General features: G+C 39.4%; 1 protein-coding gene across 3 annotated transcripts in view; it reads left to right on the plus strand.

The window, feature by feature from the left end:
* LOC123244207 (myomegalin-like) overlaps positions 1-20514 on the plus strand; it is a 254997-nt gene that overhangs the window by 18362 nt on the left and 216121 nt on the right. For all 3 annotated transcript variants that reach the window (XM_044672538.1, XM_044672537.1, XM_044672539.1), the window contains exons 2-3: positions 8502-8557; positions 12922-13073. In XM_044672538.1, coding sequence (XP_044528473.1) covers positions 8502-8557; positions 12922-13073 — 208 coding nt within the window. The remainder of the gene's footprint in view (positions 1-8501; positions 8558-12921; positions 13074-20514) is intronic.

Here is a 20514-nt window from a genome sequence, read left to right on the forward strand (position 1 = left end):
ATTATTATTATCATTATTATTATTAATAATTATTCCAAATAAATTTGCTGAAACATGACCTAAGGAAATGATAAGTTATATTGACCTCTTTTCCCAATTTCCACTCTCACTCTCAAACCTTTGTGCAGCTTTGAGCTGTGGAAGGGAGACAAGAGGAAGAGAATGAATAAAAAGGTAAAGATGGAAAGATAAAGGGGGAGGAATATTCAGGAATGGTTTGCCCTCACTTAGAAGTAGATGGGTGGGCAACTAAGGTAGCACAGTGGATAGAGTGCCAGGCCTGGAGTCAGGAGGATCTAGGTTCAAATATGATCTCAGACACTTCCTAGGACAAGTTACTTAACTCCAATTGTCTGGCAGCAGCAGCAAAAAAATAAAAAATTTTTAAAAATTTTTAAAAAGGAGGAGTAGGAGGAAAAATGGACAAATGAGCAATGGGGCTATTCTTTCCAGTCACACTCATAAAAGCAGTGATTCTGTAAGCAAATGAGGACCCACTTAAGTAGTTTTTCCTTTGAGAACTACAATGATGTCATGTACTCCTAAGTTTTCAGAGCGTGCTCTTATAATCGACTGCATCAAAGGCCTTCAGTGGGTTGAGAAGCATAGCCCCTGGGAGTCTTTGTTTGATATTAGTGGAAATGTTAGGACCAGAAGGCAGATGAGTCTTGCTCTTTGCACTCATCAGACTACATATGAAGAATTGTCTCCAGCTCTGCAAGCTGCATTGTAAGAGGGACATTGTCAAGACTGAGATGGCATTGTTAAATAGCAGTTTATCTGGAAGGAAAAACAGGGTTTTTGGTAGACTTAAAGATCAATGTCAATGGACAAGAAAAATCAACAAGCATTTAAAAGTATTTATTATGTGCCAGGCACTGTGCTATGTACCGAGAACACAAATAAAGTCATGCCTTCCACTTCCCAACTTTCCCATGGCTTTGATATATCACAGGTCAGCATAAGAAATTAAAAGGGAATTTGGGGGGAGTTTTGTGGAAACAGCAGACAACACAGAAAAAGTTCAGAAACTTCGAAATGCATACTAAACCCACAATTTACAATAAGGTACTGTAAACACCCCATAAAAGCAAAAGGAAATTCAGGCTTTCATCTGGTATGGAGGGAGATCCAAAAAACGTTATATAGATTTTCCAGATCACAGGGGTTCTCCTGTTCCTTTTCTCTGTGATGTGGAAGAGATAACTGTATAAGGAAAAGAAATATAGCCCTTGCCCTCAAGAAGCTCACCCTATTTTGGGGGAAAATAAGATTGTATATGTGAGATATAGAAAGTATGAACTGAAAATAATTTCAGAGAGAAGGCACTAGGAATTGGGTTGAGGAGAGGATGAGGAAATGACTACAGAAAGGAGGGCTTTGATCTGAGCCTTGAAAGGAGGTAGAGATGAGGAGGAAGAACCTTCATAGCCAGTGAAAAGATACAATTGCGATGTGGAATAGCAGGTGCAAAAAGGTTCCTGTTAATTTAAGACCAAGCAAGAGATAGAGAAGTTAAAAAAAATGACTGTGAACTTGGGAGAGAGCACTTTCCGTCAAATTATGAGGTGTGAAGTTAGATCGCAGAGAGTTTAGGATTGAGTGAGAGGAAAGAAAGGGGAAATATTGATTAGAGATGGCTTTCTCAAGTTTTCCTCTGAAGAGGAGGAGAAATACAGGATGATAGCTAATGAGGATAATTGGATCAAAAAAGGATATTTTTAAAGAAAGATGGAGACCCAAATGTGTTGGAGAAGTAAGAGGGAATGTTAAGGGGATTGCCTTTGCAAGGAAAAGTGATATATATCTTTATTTGACATGAGAGTGAAGGAGGAGGCACTGGAGGAAGACAACTGAGTGATGTGAGATCAAGAGGTGGGGAGAAGAGGGAGCTCTTGGTGGGGAGAAGAGGGAGCTCTTGGTGTATGGCCTCAATTTTTTCAGTGTAGTATGAGTCAAGATCCTCAGCTGAGATAGTGGCAGGAGGGAGTTGCCATGGAAACTTGAATAGGAATGAAAAGGTTTGGAATAGCTACTATGGTCAGTGGGATTGCACATGGGTTAGAGGGTATGAAAGGATTACTTCGGGGCAACTGGGTGATTCAATGGATTGAAAGCCAGACCTAGAATCAGGAGGTCCTGCTTTCAAATGTGGCCTCAGACACTTCCTCGCTATGACCCTGGGCAAGTCACTTAGCCCCTATTGCCAGCCCTTGCTTAGAATTGATATTAAGCCTTCAGTTATTAATTGATTGATTAATTCATTGATGTTAAGTCTTAGAACTGATGTGAAGAGAGAACGCAAGGGTTTTAAAAAAAGACTTATGGAGTGGTAGAATATTACCAAACTTGAGACAAAAATGATTAAAGTCAAGGTATTACACAGAATGCCATGACTCAAGGATGTTCTAGTGCCCTAGAACAGAGGTGTCAAATATGCATGCAGCCTGCAGGAAAAAACACTCCAAAAGAAAATTTAATTAAGAAATATTTATCAAAATAAAGATATAATTAAATGAAGATAATGTTAATAGATAGTTTTCTAAGACAATATGGAACCAGCAAATTTAGTGGCCCCATTTCTGTTTGAGATCGACACCACAGTTCTAGAAAAGCTTTAGAAACAAAACAAAGATCAAGGTCCTTAGGTTCCCATGGACCTCTCTCAAGTAGGCTTGGCCATATTTTGTTTCTAATTTTCTTGGCTATGATAATAGTTTTAAAAAGCATGTTGCAGAGGATTGTATTCCTTGCAAGGAATGATCTTGCAAGGAATACAATACAAAGAAGGTTAAGAACCCCTGGGTAGAAGAAACTATTGTAGGGGGTGGGAGACAGTACTAGAATCAATCAACAAATATTTGTTGGCCACCTGGCACCTGCACGGCATTTTGCTGGGTGATATGAAAATATAAAGAAGACTAAGGCTGTTCCCTCTGGATTACCCTTCTCAGGGCTTCTTCCTTCCCCAGAGGATGGGTTCACCCTTGGATTCAAAGATCCCCTATTTGTTTGAACTAGTAAAATGAAAGCTCATGAACTCCCACTGGTGAGCTTACCTTTAATAATCAACCAGTAGACATAATTGCATAGCTGCAAATGGCCATGGCAAAAGTGGGTGGTGAGGACAAAGAAATGCTCTCCTCTCCCCCAGAATGACTCATTTTTAGAGGCTGAGTTCTTTCTTGAGTGCTGCTTCCTGCCTCTCGTAACTGGCTTGCTTAGCAAGCTGTATTTTTCAAGGTGACCAGGTGCATGACTAGTCTACTACCATCAGATGATGGGCTGCCCCTCCTGTTCCATCACGAAGAACTTCATATTTCATAACAAAGTAGCAGAGTGTTAATGCCTTGTTAACACATCAATACTTCCTCTTCTTTTTTACTTACCGTTTTACTTTCTGTGATTTCATCCATCTTTATATTTTGTACACCTTGTTACATTCTGGGAGAGGGAAAACCATTTAGTTGGGGATTTACTCCCTACCTCAACCCTTGCATTGAAGAAGTTTACATTCTCTCAGGGAAGCTAGTATCTGGACACAGATAAGCATAATATGAAAGAGAAGGGGAAAATAAATGTACTATGTGCCATTCTATCACTGAGAAGGGAGAGTTACATTTGACTCTGAAATCAGGAAATAAAAGCTGATAGGAGAGATGGGATGGAAATTGGACTTGGACCTTGAAGAGAGGTTATAATTTCAAGAAGCAGAGATGGGTATTCCAGGCTGCAGACCAGGACAAATGAACATTTTAGTGAGAGTCAACTCATTACCTGCTTCGTAACTGTGAAGTCATCCAATTGCTATGCTCCCGTCACTCTGAGTTAATATGGACCATCACAGACCTTAAAACTCAATAAAATGTTACTGCCCACTATGCAAATGGAAGTCTAAGGCCATCTCACTAAAACTGGCTTTCTTGGCTACTTGCAGGGCTTTCTTTGTTGAAGAGGCAACTCAGAGTCACCATATTTAGAACAAACACAGGAAAGAATCATCTATAGGAGCATCCATTGGGTCATAGATCTAGAACTAGAAGGGTTCCCTAGAGGCCCTCTTGTCCAAATCCTAAATTTTACAGATCAGTAAACTAAATCTCAGACAAATAGCTTGACCTGTCCAAGGTTCCCATGAACAATAAGAGCAAAGATTAGATTTAGGTCCAGGTCCTATGACTGCAAGTTTGGGTTTTTCACTCCCATTGAATGATCCTGCGTCCAGAAATTAGCTTGCTAGTGTCAGAAGATCACAGGGGATTAGGCAACTTTGGGAGAAACTAGGCTCGGTTTTTGTAGCATAGATACAGGAAGCCTTTCTTGATATTCTCATTATTTATTTTATTTATATTATTAAATATTTATATTCTTTATTAACACCACATTTATTTTTCTGTTTGTTACATTAAAGTTCCCAAATATCCCACTCCTTCCCCTCCTTGCATCATTTGACAAAAAAAAAAAAAAAAAAAAAAAAAAAAAAAAAAAAAAAGGTATATATAAAACTGTCTTGCTTGTTTCTATTTATCAGTTCTTTCTCTGGTGGTAGACATATACAAGCCATTCTTCAAACAATATTTCTGTTGTTGTATATAACATTCTCTTGGTTCTTCTCATTTTACCCTTCATAATTTCATGTAGGTCTTTCTGTTTATTTCTTTTTAATCCTTACCTTCCATCTTAGAATCAATACCATGTATCAGTTCCAAGGCAGAAGAATAGTAAGGGCTAGGGCCGTTGGGGTTAAGTGACTTGCAGGATCACACAGCTAGGAAGTGTCTGAGGTCCTATCTGTACCTAAGACCTCCCATCTCTAAGCCTGGCTTTCTATCTTCTGAGCCACCTGGCTGCCCCCTGAGTTCAGATCTTGTTTCCTGGCATCTACTGGCTTTGTGACTTTGAGTCCTCTCCTTGCTTTAGTTAACTCTCTAATACTACAAATACAGGAAAAGTGCCAACTTAAAGGAGGTTCTCTACCTGGATATTTTTCTTAGTATCAGTGAAGTTCCAGGTCTAAATCCTCTCCCTATTTTGTACATCCCTATCTATGTTCTTTTGTTCCAAAGTTCCTGAGGGCAGAGATGTGTTTTCATTTCCCCTGTATAGTGCCTAGGATATTGAAGGTATTTAAACTTTATGTTCAGAAGAAGCAGTGTTCAGTATATAGAGAGCCAAGGCTGGAAATGGGAGGTCCTGGGTTCAAATCTGGCCATTAGACATCTCCTAGCTGGGTGACCCTGGACAAGTCACTTAACCTGAATTGCCTAGTCTTTACCACTCTTTTTGCTTGGAACCAATACGCAGTGTTGATTGAATAGAAGATAAGAGTTTTAAAAAACTAACTTTATGTTCAGGTTCAAAATCTTTCTCTCTCACTCCCCCTCCTCCCTCCACTGGGAACACATACGCACACACACACACACACACACACACACACACACACACACATGCATGCATGCACACGCACAATACACAATATAAACATGTATAATTAAAGGAAAACAAATTTGCCCCCTTGTTCATTCTAGAAAAAACATCCTCGATTTGCACCCTGAATCCTTCACTTCTCCATGTGGAAGTAGGTAGCATGTTTCATCATGAGTCCTCTAGAATCGTGGTTGGTCTTTGTGTTGTTCAGAAATTAGTTTATTTACTTAATTTAAAAGTAAGTGCTTATTAAATGCCTACCCAGCTAACCGGATTCAGTCTTGTTTTTATCTTTCTTCCAATTTCCTTTCACCTTTTAGATCAGCAGAAAATTTTGCAAATCCTTTTTTCTAAGTCTCCCACCCCTCATTTTTGCCACTTTGAATGTCCTTCCCTTAGGGAGCATTAAGTTCCTTCCCAATCTTGCTGAGCAGCTGAGATAGCCCTACTCTCTGGGCACCAGGGAGGAGAAACATGAGCTGTTAATAGAGTTAAAGTGATTTCCCCCCACTTCCCCTGAGGAATCACTAGTACCTCTGTTAACTTTGCATCCATCTGCATTGACCTCTCTGCCCTACTATTTATTGATTGATAGTGGGTAAGTTGCAAGTTAGGGCAGGGAGAGAAGCAAAGGAGCATCCAATAGGACTGTTTTCTACTCAGATTGACCACATGTTCCACAGTTATTCATCCTCTGTACAGATTCACCCAATCTATAATGTATAATCTAAGATGAAGTGAGTGAGTGAGGTCATGTCTGGAAAACAGGAAAGCTACTGAGCTCCTTGGAGAAAGGTCTAATGGCTAGTTTGGTTAAATGTCCATTAGAATATGGAGTTGTACAGTTTTAGAGCTGGAAGTGTCCATCAACCATCTCTATCCCATCATTCTACAAAGAGGGAAACTGAGGCCAACAGAATTGAAATAACCTGAGACCCCAAAGCTAGTTAATGACTCTCTTTCCTTCCTTCTTATACTCAAATTATAATGCTCCTGATGTTCATAGGGGTAGACCTTTATGTGACTCCTGCTTCTAGAGGTAATGCATTCCTGGAAACTGGGTTATTAAAACCTGATTGTGGTAAGGTGATTATCTTGACTTTTTTTAATGCTATCTTTGTTGTATCATAAATCAGAATGAATGGAGGAGGAAGGAGCAAGAAGTAAATCCTAAAAGTAGGAAAAAGATGATACTCACAAATTATATAGAAGGTTATTTAGTAGTCTCCTTACCATCAAGTCCATTTGTGCGATTTTATTTTCTTAAAAGAAAAAAACATTAAATAAAGGAAGTGTTCGCATATATAGAACAGGGAAGAAAGAACAGGATTGCATATGAAACTCTGAATTGCTATTATTTATAGCTTGTTTTTCCTTTTAAGTTTATAATAAATTCAACATGTAACTTTCAAAGCTATCCTCCTTGTTCGTGCTTCTTTCTCTTCTGTTTTGTACATTTAAAAATATGCTTCAATGCCTGCTTTTTCTTCCTTTTGATTTTTTTGGGGATGGGGCAACCCTCTTCTACCAGCTCTCTTCTCCCTCCCAAATTATATCTCTCTCCCCATTAAACACTCGTTTTTCAAACGAGTCAATCTTGTATACTCTAAGAAATTTTTTTTCAAGGAAAATGGCTAATAGGTGATTAAAGGAGAAGAAAGGGAAGCAGAGGGCCTAGATGAGCCCCAAAGTATATAAACTCTGGCATGCTCCTAGGGCCATTGTTCTTACTTGATCCCTGGCCTAGTAATTTTGGTTAAAAAGAAATGATGTTATCTTAAATTAAACAAAACTTTTTTACCAACTACATGTAAAAATAAATTTCCTCACCAAGTTTTCCAAAGTTTTATGATCAAAGTTGTCTCCCTCCTTCCTTTCTCTTCCCTTGCCCAGAGCTGGCAAGTGATTTAATCTGAGTTATAAATGCATTATCATGCAAAACATATTTCCATATTGTTTAAGAAATGATATTTTTATACTGAATATACTCTCACCTGGTTTCCCAGCTTCAGCATAGTGCCAAGGCTAATTATAGATATCTAACTAGATAAAGATGTATATTTGTCTTGTGCGTAGGTATGTATATGTGTGTGCATACATAAGAAAAGTTTATGGGGGCAGCTGGGTAGCTTAGTGGGTTGAGAACCATACCTAGCCTCAGACACTTCCTAGCTGTGTGACCCTGGGCAAGTCACTTAACCCCCACTGCCTAGCCCTTACTCCTTTATTCTAAGACAGAGGTAAAGGTTTAAAAAAACCAACTTTATTAATTTTTCTAGCTGAAGTGTTGGTGTACTCTGGAAAATGGCACATGAATACACCAAGGGTAGAGTTGTGCAACTGTTTTGGAAAACACTTTGGAAGTATCCTAGAATAACAACTAGACTCTTTGACCCATCTCTGCCAGACATATACACTGATGAGGCTACAGAGAGAAAGGAAGATCTCATGTAAACCAATATGTTTCTAGTATCAAATTTTTGAAAGAAAAAACTGAAAACAAAGCACATGCCCATGTTTAAGGAGTGGTTTATTACTTGTGATGGAATGTTTTAGCAGCATCAGAAACAGAAAAAAGGAAGAATTCAGAGAAACCCTGGGAAATGAGAGAATCAAGAGAATGATATTCACGACTACAGTAAAGTCAGGGAAAAACCACCAAAAGATAGCCAAACTCAGATCAATGCAAAGATGAATTTTGATTCCAGAAAACTAATGACAGGTACCTCCATCTTCTTGGTAGGAGAGGTGGTAGCTACAGATGGATAATGAAGCACACAATCACAGACCTAGTAAATTTGTCATTTGTTTTGCTTACCTGTAAAGCAGGGTTATAATTATAAGGCAGTATTCTAATGGGGATGATACTGGATAGTGTTAACAATATTAAAAAGCATCCACAAAATAATTAATAAAGTAAGATTTTGGTTTTAATACATTTTTATAGATGTATAAATACAGCTGTATAAATATGTTAATTTTATAAATCATAAATTGTAATAAATTCAATTTTAATTTTTAAAAGTGCCTTATGAGCCACAGATAAATATTTAATCATTCATTTCTCCCTACAGGGATTATTTTTTGGAGGATGATGGAGAAATGGTGCCCAGAACAAGTCATGTAGCAGGTAAGATGGAAACAAGCACTTGCCTCTCAGTTCATTGTGCCCTGGCTGTCCATACTTTGACATCAGCAGCAGCATTCATATTAGTCTCTTATGGTTTGCAAAGTGCTTTACAAATATCTCTCATTATCCACACACACAAAAAAAACTCCACCAAAGTAGGAGTTATTATTGTCCTCATTTTGCAGATGAGGAAATTGAGGCAAACAAAGGTTAATTGACTTGTCCAGGGTCACACAGCTAACAAGCATTCGAGGCTGGATTTGCACTCTGGTCATCCTGACTCCATACAATTCCAGTAATCTATCCACTTAAATAGCTGGCTGATTCTTCACACAATGTAGGTGCCCAGAAAAGTTTTGTTAAATGTTAATAAATCTCATTTCTATAATATTTTAAGGCTTGTAATGTACTTTTCTCACAACTATCCTGAGATTCAATGCAACAAACAATTAGGACGTACTATGTGCAGGGCACAGGTTTAGGGACTAGGGAAATAAAGCTGCTTTTACTAAAGTTATTGATTCATTCAGCTTTGAAATTTCAGTTGATCTTTCTTACTTCTTAAAGTTAGAGGGTGCTACATTAAATAAATCCTTAATCCCTTTACCCCATCTCTCTTTCTCTCAGTGAGTGCCCAGGGATTAGAATAGACCTCTTCTTCGAAATCCCTTTAGCTTCTGGCCTTTTGCACACCTCTGGAGATCCAGGTTTCTCTAGGTAGGGTTAGTTTTTTTGTTTGTTTGTTTCTTTTAAAACCCTTACCTTCCATCTTGGAGTCAATACTGTGTATTGGCTCCAAGGCAGAAGAGTGGTAAGGGCTAGGCGATGGGGGTTAAGTGACTTGCCCAGGGTCACACAGCTAGGAAGTGTCTGAGGGCAGATTTGAACCTAGGAACTCAATCCCCTGAGCTACCCAGCTGCCCCTGGTAGGGTTAATTTTGATGCAGTTATGAGCAGTACAATTCCAGGAGACATTCAGTGAATGTGTGCCCACCTCTCCTTTAATAGATCTGCCCAGTGGATGGCTCTGAAAATGGTACCCCCTGCCATGCTAGTGCTGGGGTGATTCAATGTATTCCAATGAGCCCTACACATCCCTTATGCCTCACTTCTTATTCTCAATAGGGAGAATCATAGTATAATTGGATTTTTTAAATGCCTGGATCAAACTCTAAAAATGGAATCCTTCTTGCCTACTAGCCCCCTTACCTCTCCCCTCTTCCTCAGTTCTACCATTCTTCTCTGTTCTCATCTGAGCCAGCCTCCTTTCCCAATCCTTCCTGCCAATGTCAATCTAGCAGCAGGTATTGCACTGATGATGAACAGACTCCAGGCACTTCTGCACTCCCTTCTGGGTGCTTCTTAAAATAGCTGCCACATGCTCAAGCACGTTCTCTGTGGGAGTGACGTCGGCTGTGTAACTTCAGGTAAGTCGCTCACCTTCCCTGGGCCCCTCTTCCTCATGAGTAAAGTAAGGAGATTGGACAAAATTATCTTTAAGATTGCTTCCAGCTCTCTCACATGCTATGATTCGGCTACAATGAGAATGGCTGGCCAGCTTCTAAATTAAAGACCCATTCCCCACCTCCACTATAATGCCTTCTGAATAAAGGAGGAACTCCAGATCCCAGCATTTACTTCCCTCCCTAATCTGGCTCCAAACCACATCCATAGCCCTACCTCACACTACTCACTCTTGGTATACTCTAGAGTCAACTCAACCTGAACTAGTCTCTATCCAGTTCCCACCCTATCTTCGTCCATCTTCAAGATACTGGTCATGCCGTCCGCCATTTCTGACATGGATTCTTCACCACAGCCACCTCTAATTGCCGTTCCATAAAGTCCCATGTCCCTTGGGCTCCAATTCCTCTGACCATTGCCATGGGATCCTTCTTCCTACTCTCTCTTCTCCTATTTCTCCTAGGAGGCAGTTGGGTGATACAATGGTTAGAACACTGAATCTGCAGTCATGAAGACCTGTTTTCATATCAGGTCTTAGATGCTTACTAGCTGTCTGACCCTGGCAGGGCAAGTCCCTTAACCTCTCTTTGCCTCAGTTTCTTAATCTATAAAATGGGAATTTTCTAAGGAAGAACTGTGGGAGGAGAAACACAGAAGAAAAACAACTGCTTGAACATATGGGTTGATGGGGATATTATTGGGGATGGAGACACTAAATGATAACTCTAGTCCAACTATCAATAATATGGAATTAGGTCTTGATCAATGATCCATGTAAAACCCAGTGGAATTGTGCATTGGCTAAGAGGGTTTGGGGGAGAGGGAAAGAACATGAAACATGTAACTAGAGGGAAATATTCAAAATAAAAAGTAAAAAATAAAATAAAATATAAATGTTAGCACATTAAAAAATAAAATAAAATAAAATAAAATGGGAATTTTACCTACCTTACAAGGCTGATGTGAAGATCCAGTGAGGTAACACATGTATAATACTTTATAAACCTTTAAGAGCTATATAAATATTAGTTTTTGTCATTATATCTAGGCCTTCTCTTTCTGTGTATCCCACTGTTCCTTGTATTATAATTTCCCACAGAATTACAGAATGTCAGCGTTAGAGGGATCCCAATGATCATTTGGTCCAATCCTTACTTAAGCTGAATCTCGTTTAGAAACGTATTTGACAAATACACATCCACGCTTTGCTCAAAGATTTCCAGTGAAGGAGATCTCACTTCTTCTGGAAGCAATGCATTCCAGTTTGGGATGCCTCTAATTGTTGAGAGTTTTGCCTTGCCTAAAGCCTGAATTTCCCTTTCTGTAATCTTTATCCAATTGCACTCAGGTCTTCCTGACTCCAGTTCCAAAATTCTGTCCATTTAAACAGTTGACTGATAGTCTTCTCTTGGTACCAGGCTTCTTCCCATATTGTAGGTGCTCAGGAAAGGCTTGTCAAATGTTAATAGAGCTCATTTTAATAATGAACATATACCCTTTTGTATATACGTCTTTTCCCAATTATAGTGTAAGATGCTTTGAGAGCAGGGCTTATATTCTCTGAGTTCTTCACACATAGTATGTGCTCAGGAAAGGTTTATTAAATGTTAATTGAGCTCATTTTTATAATGAACATATAAGCTTTTATATATACGTTTTTTCCCAATTATAGTGTAAGACGCTTTGAGAGCAGGGCTTATATCTTCCCAAGGTAGCATCTAGCATAGCTACTTGCCTAATTACTTAGGAAGGACTATAGATGCTTAATAAGCCTTCTTTTAATCGAATTCTTTATTGAATTGAGCCCTATTGTTAGGGTACAGCTTTATAGTTTGACTTATCCTGGTGGGAACCTGATCCCAAATTACTTACCATTTAGATAAAATGATCTGAAGACAATGGTTTAAAAAGATTGTGTCCTTTTGTTGTAGAGTTGAAAGATCATTGCCTAGGCCTATGCCCCAAAGAGATCAAAGGGGAAAAAAAAGATCTTATATTTGCAAAAATATTTATAGCTCCCCTTTTTTGTGGTGGCAAAGAACTAAGGGAAACTAAGGGGTTGCCCATCAATTGGGGAAAGATTGAAGAAGTTTTGGTATATAACAGAATACTTTTACACCATAAGAAATAAAAAAGATGATTTTAGAGAAATCTATGATGACTCCTATGAACTGAAGCAGTGAAATGAGCAGAACCAGGAACAGATTTTATATTATAATAGTGACATTAAAAATAAATTACTTTAAAATTCTTAAGAACTCTGATCAACTCTGATCAACCATGATTGCACAGGATAGATGATAAAGAATGTTACCCACTTTTTGACAGTCTAAATTTGCAGAATGACTCACACATTCTTAGACATGGCCATATGGGGATTCATTTTGCTTGATTCCTTTTTTCTTCCTTGAGGGAGGGGGGAATTGGGAGGAAGAGAAAAGAAATTCTTACTCATTGCAATAAAATAAATAAAATGAAATTTACTTAAAAAAAAAAACACACAAAGAAAACTGGCTCTGGAGTCAGAGGATCAGAGTTTAAATCACCTCTCTGATAGTTAACTGTGCATGACTTTGGGTAAGTCATTTATCTTTTAGGGGTTCCAATTTTGTCGTTTGCAAAAAGAAGGGACTAGACTGCTCTAGGTCCATGATCCACTGAGGATCTTGACGACACTGTCAGAGAACAGTATTTGAAGAGCCTCTGTAGACTGGAAGAGATGAAGCTTAGAATTTACTTAGAGCTATTTGCATATCTTAGGCCATCCCATGTTCTTGATTCCAAATATTCAGATGTTTCAGCAAACTGGAGATACCAAAGGGGCAAAAAAATCAACATGGGCACCAACCCCAAATTGCTATTAACCATCCCCCTTTTTTTTGGTTCCTTTTTCTTGATAGCTTTTCTCAGTGAAACTAAAGAACGGGGTCCCCCTATGCAATCACACGCCTGGAGAAGTTTTGAGAAGGGTCCTTTGGGGCAGACACATTCCTTGAGAGCATTTGAGAAGGCCCCTTTGGGACAAACACAGGCCCTCAGGGATTTTGAGAAGGTAAGTGGTCTGGGGTGGCCATTACTTATTCCTAGAAGAAGTGGTGGTGTAATAGGAGAGTATCACCTATAAAATAACCCTGGGGATAAAATCACTATAATAATTGGGTGGTTTCCTATAATCCAGTGATTCCCAAAGTGGGCGCCACTGCCCCCTGGTGGGTGCTGCAGTGATCCATCGGGGCAGTGATGGTCACAGGTGCATTTATCTTTCCTATTAATTGCTATTAAAATTTTTTAAAAATTAATTTCCAGGGGGCTAAGTAATATTTTTTCTGGAAAGGAGGCGGTAGGACAAAAAAGTTTGGGAACCACTGCTATAATCCCTAATCTTCTGGCATATAGATCAAGAGTTGTATGCTGGGTGCGCTAGGGAATTGAGTTCTTAGGGAAAAGGTTTCTTCTGCTGAGCTCAGGCAGGATTTTGGGTTCATTCCCAGGTAGGGAATCATCAGGCCACTGAGGAGAACTATACCTAGACCAGAGTAATCTTGAAGGGCATATTCCTAGCCTAAACTAGGTTCAAGTTTAAGTTCACCCCAGAGGAGTAAAGTTATTTCATGCCTTAACCTCCTTAACTTCCTCTCAGGAATCTCCCAAAGTAGCCTGAAGCTCACATGAGTCCAGAAATCACACTGTCCCTTGGACATGAAGCCAGCTTGGACTAGGAGCAGATGTTTCCACCATAAACTGTATGTCCCCTAGTCCCTAGATTCATCACAATAATTAGCGTTTTTCTTACTGCTCTAAGTACAAAGTTTGCAAAGTGCTTTATGTGTGTTACCTCAGCTGATCCTCATAACCAGCCTGGGAGGGAGAGGTAGCTATTAGCTCTGTTTTATAGATCTCTTCCTGGAAAATGCCCAAAGGTCATGCTATATGATGGTACCATCTTTCTGTAGATAGATCCTGAGAGGTTTGGGATTCCCTGGATCCTACATAGACAAGCTCTCCCCCTGCATTGGCAAGAGATTCTCAATTAAACAGGGATGGCTCGAGTTTGGGTGGACCCACAAAGTCTTCTGAATTACATTTGCCTCCATCTCAGTTCACACCCTCCCCTGCTTGACATTCTTTGGGGAGCCAAGAGAGGTTCTCTAAAAAAACACTAACCTTCTTTCTGTCCTTTTTGATAAGGGTTACTATGGTAACTGCACAAGGCTTCTGGGAGTTTTTGAGTGGGTTTTAAAGACTAGGACTGCAGGATTCTGTAGATCTGTTAGATGGTGGTGGTGAGTCGTGAGCTTTGTGTTTTGGTGGTGGAGGGTAAACTGGAGACTTTAACTACTAGAGCTTAGAGTCCTGAACAGCTGGGTGGTGGTGGTGGGTGGCAAACTAGGAGCTTTGCCAATATGGTGGACCTGTTCTTCCTCTCTCCCTCCTAGCCTTTGAGATCTGATACAGTGTGAAGAGGGAGATTAGGGCTATGTAGAGTTAACAGTTGTGTCCCCAAAACACACTGCTAGCTCTTTTGTTTCTCTTTTGGCAAATAGATGTTTGGAAGTTTAGCACCCAGAGCACCCCTTCCCTCATATATGGAGCACCAGGAGAGCTACCTAGAAAAGGCTCAAGGGACTCTGTAGGTCCATATTTATTTAAAACCATAGCTTATGAGCCCCCATCAATGTGTTTTCATTTCCTCTGGTCAACAAGAAGACCCAATTAGCACAAAAGAAAGGCATTTAATGAAATAGCATAATAAGAAAATGTGCGATAGGACTCCCCACCCCCTCAATAAACCTATCCCACAAATAATATATGTGCTATATAGGTGGAGATTAAGCATATATTGGAATCATACCTGAGGGAGAACATGCAAAGGAACTAGGGCACACATATGGAAAGACATTTCACATCTTTGACACCAAGAAGGGGGGAATCCATTGGTATCTTATAGTGATAGTCATCATTCTACTATCATCGAACCTATTCCCAGGGAATGTGGTATCTCTATGTCTCCTCTAGGTATGTTGCTCCTCTGATCTTGTGGTGACTGCTGGGTGCATGCTCTCAGCTGAGGGCTGCTCCGGTGACCACTGGATAGGTAGTTTCTGCTGAACACAGAACAAATCTCTGTTAGAAATACCTATCCAGGTTATAGTTAGATATTCCCAAAATCTTCTCTGGTTTAATATGCAAATGGATGGTAATCAAAATACAAGTTAAGAAATCAAAGTAATTATTCTTTATTCATCTAGCACTCATCTTTGCTTTTAGAATGCCTATATCTGCAGCAAAGTCTTATCACCCTGATGCTATACTTTGTCTAATGAAAAAGAATTTCAGTGTCCCTACAGAAGCACAGGGAGATCATAGAATGAAAAGTTTTGAAATTCACCCTGGATTAATGACAACAAGAAATGAGGGAAAAGAAGGAAAAACATCTTCTTTTTTCCCCTTTTTTAAACCCTTCCCTTCCCTTTTAGAACCAATACTGTGTATTAGATCTAAGGCAGAAGAGTGGTAAGGGCAAAGCAATGGGGGTTAAGAGACTTGCCCAAGGTCTCACAGTTAGAACATGTCTGAGGTCATATTTGAACCCAGGACTTCCCATCTCTAAGCCTGGCGCTCAATCCACTGAGCCACCTAGCTGCCCCTTGAATTGTGTATATTTCAACACTAACTGATGGGATTAATGCTTATTGGGTCTCATCCAAAGAGTTGATTGATGACTCTATTTTGAGGAAAATGCTAATTTTTAAGAGATTATAGTAACAGAGTAGCTACTTTAGGAGGTAAGGAAGGTGGTAAGTAAAAGTAAGAGACTGAGAGAGTGAAGAGTGTCAAAGGTAAGAGAGTGTGTGTGTAGGGGTTTTCAGAAATGTTTTTTATTTTGGTTAATTACTAAGGAAGGGGTCATTTGTTTGGACTTTTGTTGCCCTGTGTCTCTAGGGAACTAATATCACTTTACCCAATGGCCCACTTTGGTCTTGTGGCTTTACCCATAGTTCACTCTGTTTGTCCACTTGGGAGAAAGGGAGTGGCAGCAAACTGCAATGTAAATGGAATGCTAATAATACATTAAGCACTCTGGAGCAACTTTAGGTCACTTTTGTTCTTTTCTGAGCAGACTCTAAAGGAGAACAATGAGTATGGAAACTGATCGTTATTTGAGCCTAGTCCTGTGTGCCTGGGAAACGGAACCACCTATATTGCTGTCCAGAGACCCCAAACCAAGGACCTAGGTTATGTCTAAAGATTGATGTGAGGATTTTTCTCATAACTGTGGATCTAAGCAACTCCTATGTATTTTATGAAAGGTAGCTCCATTTTAATCAACTAATTATTATTTCAGTATTCTTTTGATTGTGTAGAGTTACTTGGCAGGATTTGTGGGGCATTTCAGTCCACATAACTAACTTCTGTTTATGTGGGCTCATTCTTGGGTAGCTGCTTCTACAACTTGACCCTCAATCAAAAACTTAAATTAGAGAGACTATTTGAGTAGGTCATCAAAAAAGGGAGTGTGGTACAGTTACTGTAGGGCAAATGCCAATGAATATGATCAAAATACTAAGTGCCTTCGAAAATATCAAATATGCATTCTGGATATGGCTAGAATATGTTTTGCGTGACTTCACATACATAATGGATATCATCTTACTTGCCTTCTCAATGAGTGAGGAACAGTCTGAAGGGAGAATTTGGAACTCAGAATTGAAAAATTTATTGTTAAAAAATTAAAATAAAATAACGTACATGCTGGGATTATTGCTAGCACAGTGGGAAGAGAAAAATTGGGTTGAGGTAAGGGAAGCAAATCAGTCAGCAAACATTTATTACTGTGAGCTAGGCACTATGCTAAGTGTTAGGAATCCAAATACATTAATAATAATAATAAAGCATTTAAATAGCTTTTACTATGTATTTGCCTGGAGGCAGAAAATGGATAGAGTAGCCTGGAGTTGTGAAGACCTGAATTCATATTTGACCTCAAATATTTATTAACTGTGTGATCCAGAATAAGTCATTTACCCTCTAGTTGCCTCAGTTTCCTCATCTGTGAAATGAGCCAGAGAAAGAAATGACAAACCACTCCAGCAGCGTTGTCAAGAAAACCCCAAATGGGATCACAGAGAGTTAGACACAACTGAACAACAACATGTACTTACAAGGTATTATGCAAAGCATTTGACAAATATTTGAGATAGTCTGAGAGTTTCCATTCTAAGGTGAAGGTGAAAAGACACACAAAAGCACTTGGTAGAGGAAGTCCGGAGAGCACCGTCCTTAAATGAAAGTTCCAGAAGGAGAGGCTCAAGGGTGGAGGGTACTCCCAATGTGAGAATTCTAAGGCTGGAGTGAGCTTCAGGCTGAATAGGTTTTTGGGGCATGATAGAGGAAATCTAAAATGTAACTTAGAGAGAAAGGAGGTATAAGCAAGGGAAGAGTCTGGATGCTTGGGAAGAGAGGGGATCTGCTGAGAGATCTGTGCTATGTCATGATGAGTTCCAGGGCCCACCTAATAGCAATAGTTCCAGCAGAGAATATTGAGATTTCAGAGATACTCTTGTTCCCTCTCTTCCAAATTTGCTGAACTGATTGACCTGAAATTCAGGAGACCAAGACTCTGATTCCACAATTAAAAGATAAAAGCCTTAGAATGTAAATGCTGATTAATGCATCCACTGAGTATTTCATAATAAATTATAAATCAGTCAGTCAATAAGTTGAAGTGTAAATGATTCATGTGTGAGCCTTCCTGGCTTTGAGTGATGCTGAAAAAAATGGAAAGATATAGGGTATCTGATAAAAGGGGTAGTCACTGAGAGGGGGAAAGGATAGGGCAAGATGGCATCAAGGATGAGAACTGTAACTAGGCCAAATTGCCCCTGAGGAACATTCACTTGGGGAAAAGATGAGGAAGGATGGTCAAGTCTGTCAGTTTGGATGAAGGCTAATTAGTTGTGGCCTAGAGAATAGTCTAAATAAGTGTAGTAGAATGGAGGAGAATGTGATAACTCTTAGGATTTTGGCACAGAGTGAAACTCATGCCTTGAAAGGCTAGGAAGGAAGACAGCTTGAGGAGAGGGCCACTATGATCAAAGATCTTTCAAAGGAAGCTAGAGCTGGTCACCAGGTGCATCCAGAAGTTGTGAAGATTTCCCTTTCATTGCCCAAAACAGCATCTTGGGACAAAGTCCTAATTAACCCAAGTTAATCACATCTTTGCCAAGATAAATTTTGAAGATTTTACAATTTTGACTAGGCTTGTTTTCTTTTAAAATTTTTACTGATATCTTTTGTTCTTACATCACCTTCATTTCCTGATATTCCTTTCTCCTTTTCCCCACTCAAAAAATTGTTCTATTATATAACCAAGATTAAGGGGGGGAAAAAGGGAAAATAAAATTTGCAAAACTTACCAACCCATTATTTGAGATGTATAATATGAAATGTTCCACCCTCATAATTTCCCACCTCTACAAAGATGGGGCAAATAGACATGCATTTTCTCCTTTCTCCTTTCTGGCTAATTGTTATTATTACATAGCATTTGTTTTTTTATTATGATTCTTTCCATTTACATTGTTGTAATCATTTCATGTTTTTTTCCTGGTTCTGCTTACTTTACTTTGTATCAGTGCATATGTCTTTCCCTGATTTTCTATATTTTTCATATTCATTGTTTCCTTTGGCAATGTAATATCCAATCTCCTTTAGGTCATATGTAGGTCTAACTGATCAGGGACAAATGAAAACTTTGCATAGATTCCCACCCTGGGGAGGGGGAGAGAAAATATGAATTCTAAAATGCTAGAAAACAATTGTCAAAAAATTGTTTCTATATATAGCTGAAAAAAGAGGAAAAAGAAAATATCCCGTGATCACTGGCAAAAGTTAGTTTTGAAAGGAGACTGCAGGGGAGGTATGGAGGAAGAAAAAAGAATTAAGCCTTTGTAACTGACATTTGATGGTAGTACATATGGGAAAGGGCATGAGAAAGAGATCCAGATCAACAGAGGTATCATATTATTTGGAGAAACAAGAAACACTTAAAATTTTTGAGTACAAGAGAAAGGTAATTTTTGTTGTTTGTCCTTCATTTTTTTTTTAACCCTTGTACTTCGGTGTATTGTCTCATAAGTGGAAGATTGGTAAGGGTGGGCAATGGGGGTCAAGTGACTTGCCCAGGGTCACACAGCTGGGAAGTGGCTGAGGCCGGGTTTGAACCTAGGACCTCCTGTCTCTAGGCCTGACTCTCACTCCACTGAGCTACCCAGCTGCCCCTGTCCTTCATTTTTGAAGATCACTAATGACATCATGGGTGATGTTTTGACTTGCACGTGAATTGGATTTAAGTGACAGAGTTGCACAAAGTTGTCAGCCTCACTTTCTCTTCCAGAATCATCCAAGTGCAATTCAAGATCGACTCTAGACAATTCTAGATGACTGACAATGGCTAGGAATACAGTGGATAACCTTGGCATCTTTGATTTCTGACCAAACTCTAAGAGTTCCACATTACCTGCTTTAGCTGCCTTCATAGCCATTGGAACAAATTTTTCTCATCTGCCCATTTCACCAGGGGAACTCTTCACATTCTTAGCATAGACATCCCCTTAACTCACCAGTGGGTTTGAAACCTAGTGGTTACCCTCAACCTGGTTTAGCCCATCTACCTAGATGATTTTACTGGAGTGTGGCTGTTCCTTGGAGCCAGAGATGAGAGTTGGGTAAAATGTCAACCCCAAAATGTGGATGAGCAGCCCCAAAAACGGCTCAGCAAGCTCTCACAACAGAGATGCTAGTTCTTCTAGGACACTCCATATACCTCACACTAGAAAAAAGTAGTATCGTCTAGAAAGAGTCCTAGAATTCCATTCAGAAGATAGCTTGCATTGGAGTCATGACCTTGAGAGATACTTATCTTCTTTGTTCTCTGGCCTTCAGTTTTCTCATAAATATAAAAAGAGAGAACATAATTAGATGATTTCTATGGTCTCTTCCAGGTCTAACATTCTGTGATTCTAAATATAGTAACAGTTCAAGACAACAGGAGAAAAGATATGTTAAGGAAAGTAGTAAGTATCTAATCTATTGCCAAATGAATGATTCAGGAAATGATGACTACAATATTTCAGGGGCAGAAGAATATACCATATGTTGGAACCATCTCCAAGGGCTTCATAGAGAAGGGAAAATACAAGTTGTTTCTTGAAAATGGGTTGAAGGGGCTACTGGGTGGCTCAATAGATTGAAAGTCAGGCCTAGAGAGAGGAGGTCCTGGGTTCAAATACTCTAACTGTGTGATCCTGGGCAAGTCACTTAACTCAATTGCCTAGCCCTTAGTGCTCTTCTGCTTTGGAACCAATACACTCTATTGATTCTAAGATAGAAGGTAAGGGTGGAAGGAAGGAAGGAAGGAAGGAAGGAAGGAAGGAAGGAAGGAAGGAAGGAAAGAAGGAAAGAAGGAAAAGGAAAGGGAAAAGGAAAGGGGA

Source organism: Gracilinanus agilis, chromosome 4, assembly GCF_016433145.1.
Source record: "Gracilinanus agilis isolate LMUSP501 chromosome 4, AgileGrace, whole genome shotgun sequence".
Taxonomy (NCBI): domain Eukaryota; kingdom Metazoa; phylum Chordata; class Mammalia; order Didelphimorphia; family Didelphidae; genus Gracilinanus; species Gracilinanus agilis.